General features: G+C 45.1%; 1 protein-coding gene across 1 annotated transcript in view; it reads left to right on the plus strand.

The window, feature by feature from the left end:
* Positions 1–2500, plus strand: part of LOC120548404 (cullin-9-like) — a 58209-nt gene that overhangs the window by 3527 nt on the left and 52182 nt on the right. The window contains 3 exon segments of the mRNA XM_039784667.1: positions 1–286; positions 1381–1526; positions 2103–2177. The exon segment at positions 1–286 is cut by the window's left edge and continues 247 nt beyond it. Coding sequence (XP_039640601.1) covers positions 1–286; positions 1381–1526; positions 2103–2177 — 507 coding nt within the window.

Raw genomic sequence — 2500 nt, forward strand, 5'->3', positions numbered from 1 at the left:
AAAGGATCCATCAGCAGGAAGCTCTGGCACATCTGGAGGCAGAAAGGATCCAGCAGCAAGAAGCTCTGACACATCTGGAGACAGAAAGGATCCAGCAGCAAGAAGCTCTGACACATCTGGAGACAGAAAGGATCCATCAGCAGGAAGCTCTGGCACATCTGGAGGCAGACAAGATCCAGCAGCAAGAAGCTCTGGCACATCTGGAGGCAGACAAGATCCAGCTGCAAGAAGCTCTGACACATCTGGAGACAGAAAGGATCCAGCAGCAGGAAGCTCTGACACAAAGGTAAAACTGTTATCAGTCAGGATGTATTCCTTGATATCAGGGGAGGGTAGCCTGACAAGCCAGCCCCACATCCAGATGTTGGGTCTGGGAACTCTCCATTGACGGAGCTCAATCCAAGGGGGCGGGATAAACTGTTGTCTTTCAGATTCCCTCTGCACCAATAGGATAGAGCTCCAACCAATCAGAGCAACGCTAGCTGGTAGATTAAACTTTAAACTCCGAACACATCTTCCCTTTTCTAAGAATGACTTCAGAGATGTTCTTTGTTCTTTTCTCAAAGAAAAGCTGAACTCCAAGTCTTCAGAAGACCGCTGTTCACCAGCAGCAGCCTTAAGCCCCGCCCACCCACTCTATACACGATGTGATTGGCCTGACCAGAGTTTGGTTTTTCCAGCTCGCAAGTCAACAGAGAGATGCTAGACCCCCCTGGCTGCAGATAACATTTGCTGCCTCTAGGGTGGTCTAGATTTCTAGGCTAAGGAGGAGGGGGTTTCACCATTTCTATTTTAAGTTTTTGACCCTTTTTTAAAGGTTTTTTGACGATCTTTTCAAGTTTTTATTTCAAGTTTTTTGGAGGATTTTTCAAGGTTTTGTTAAGATTTTTTGTTTTTGCATTTTTAGGCCTTTAATTGACAGGACAGCTGAAGACATGAAAGGGGAGAGAGAGAGGGAGGGGGGATGACACGCAGTAAAGGGCTGCATGTCGGAGTCTAACCTGCGGCCGCTACGTTGAGGAGTAAACCTCCATATATGGGCGCGCGCTCTACCAACTGAGCTAACCGGGCGCCCAAGGTTTCGTTACTTTTTTCTGCAGTAAACTGACAGACATGAGGAGTCATCCAAAACCGTTATCAGTCAGTTATTTTGTAGGTTTTTGACGCTTTTTTTCAAGTTTTTCTTAAATGCTTTGTTACATTTTTTTACATACATACAAGTTTTTTGTCGTTTTTTTCTGAGCTTTTTTATTTATATAAATGTATGTGTATATATATATATATATATATATTTTAATCGATTGCCAGCCCTGATTGATATCCAACAGAGCCAGTAGGTACATGTTAACCTCTCCTGTCTGTCTGCCGGTCTGCCTGCAGTGAGAACAGGTGTGTGGAGCTCAGCGAGGAGTTAGCCAATCAGAAGGCAGAGTTCCTCGGTCGGCTGGAGAGCCAGAGGGTGGAGCTGGAGTCTCTGAGAGGGAGACTGGAGGAGATGGAGAGATCAGAGGAGAGGGAGAAACAAGGTGAGAGGGAGAGGAGTGAGTGAGTTTGTGTGTGTCTGTCTCGGTGTGTGTCTCTGTGTGTGTCTCTGTCTCTCCGTGTCTGTCTGTCTGTCTGTCTGTTGTGGTGTGGGGTGTTGTCTGTCTGTGTGTGTGTGTGGTGTCTGTGTGTCTGTCTGTCTGTCTGTGTGTGTGTGTGTGTGTGTGTGTGTGTGTGTGTGTGTGTCTCTGTGTTTCTGTCTGTCTGTGTGTGTGTGTGTGTTTCTCTATGTCTGTCTGTGTCTGTGTGTGTGTGTGTGTGTGTGTGTGTGTGTGTGTGTGTGTGTGTCTCTGTGTGTGTGTGTGTGTGTGTGTGTGTGTGTGTGTGTGTGTGTGTGTTCCGTTTTCTTGTGTGTGTGTGTGTGTGTGTGTGTGTGTGTGTGTGTGTGTGTGTGTGTGTGTGTGTGTGTGTATGTGTGTGTGTGTGTGTGTGTGTGTGTGTGTGTGTGTCTGTGTGTGTCTGTGTGTGTGTGTGTGTGTGTGTGTGTGATTAGTTAAGAAAGTCATAACAGATGTGTTTTCCTGTCTCGTTGTAATGTGTGAATCTGTTTTGTGTGTCAGAGCTGCTTCGAGATGTGTCTGAGAAGGAGAAACTTCTAGAAGAATGTCACCTAGAGACGGAGACTCTGAGAAAAGGTATCTTCTTCATCTTCATCTTCATCACCTGTAACAGCAGGGTTTCCCGCAGCACTATGCAGTTAAGGCGGCCACCTAAGCAACGCGCGCCTGCTGCCTTAACTACATCATCAAATACACACACACACAAAATATCTATATATATGTATATATATATGTATGTATGTATATATATATGTATGTGTGTGTGTGTGTGTGTGTGTGTATATACAGTACAGGTTCGGAAACACCTTCTCGATTCAATGCGTTTCCTTTTTATTTTCGACTATTTTCATTTATGATTGTGCGATCAATAAAGAACATATGGAATTATGCGTACATAA

This window comes from Perca fluviatilis, chromosome 19, assembly GCF_010015445.1.
Source record: "Perca fluviatilis chromosome 19, GENO_Pfluv_1.0, whole genome shotgun sequence".
In the NCBI taxonomy this organism is placed as follows: Eukaryota; Metazoa; Chordata; class Actinopteri; order Perciformes; family Percidae; genus Perca; species Perca fluviatilis.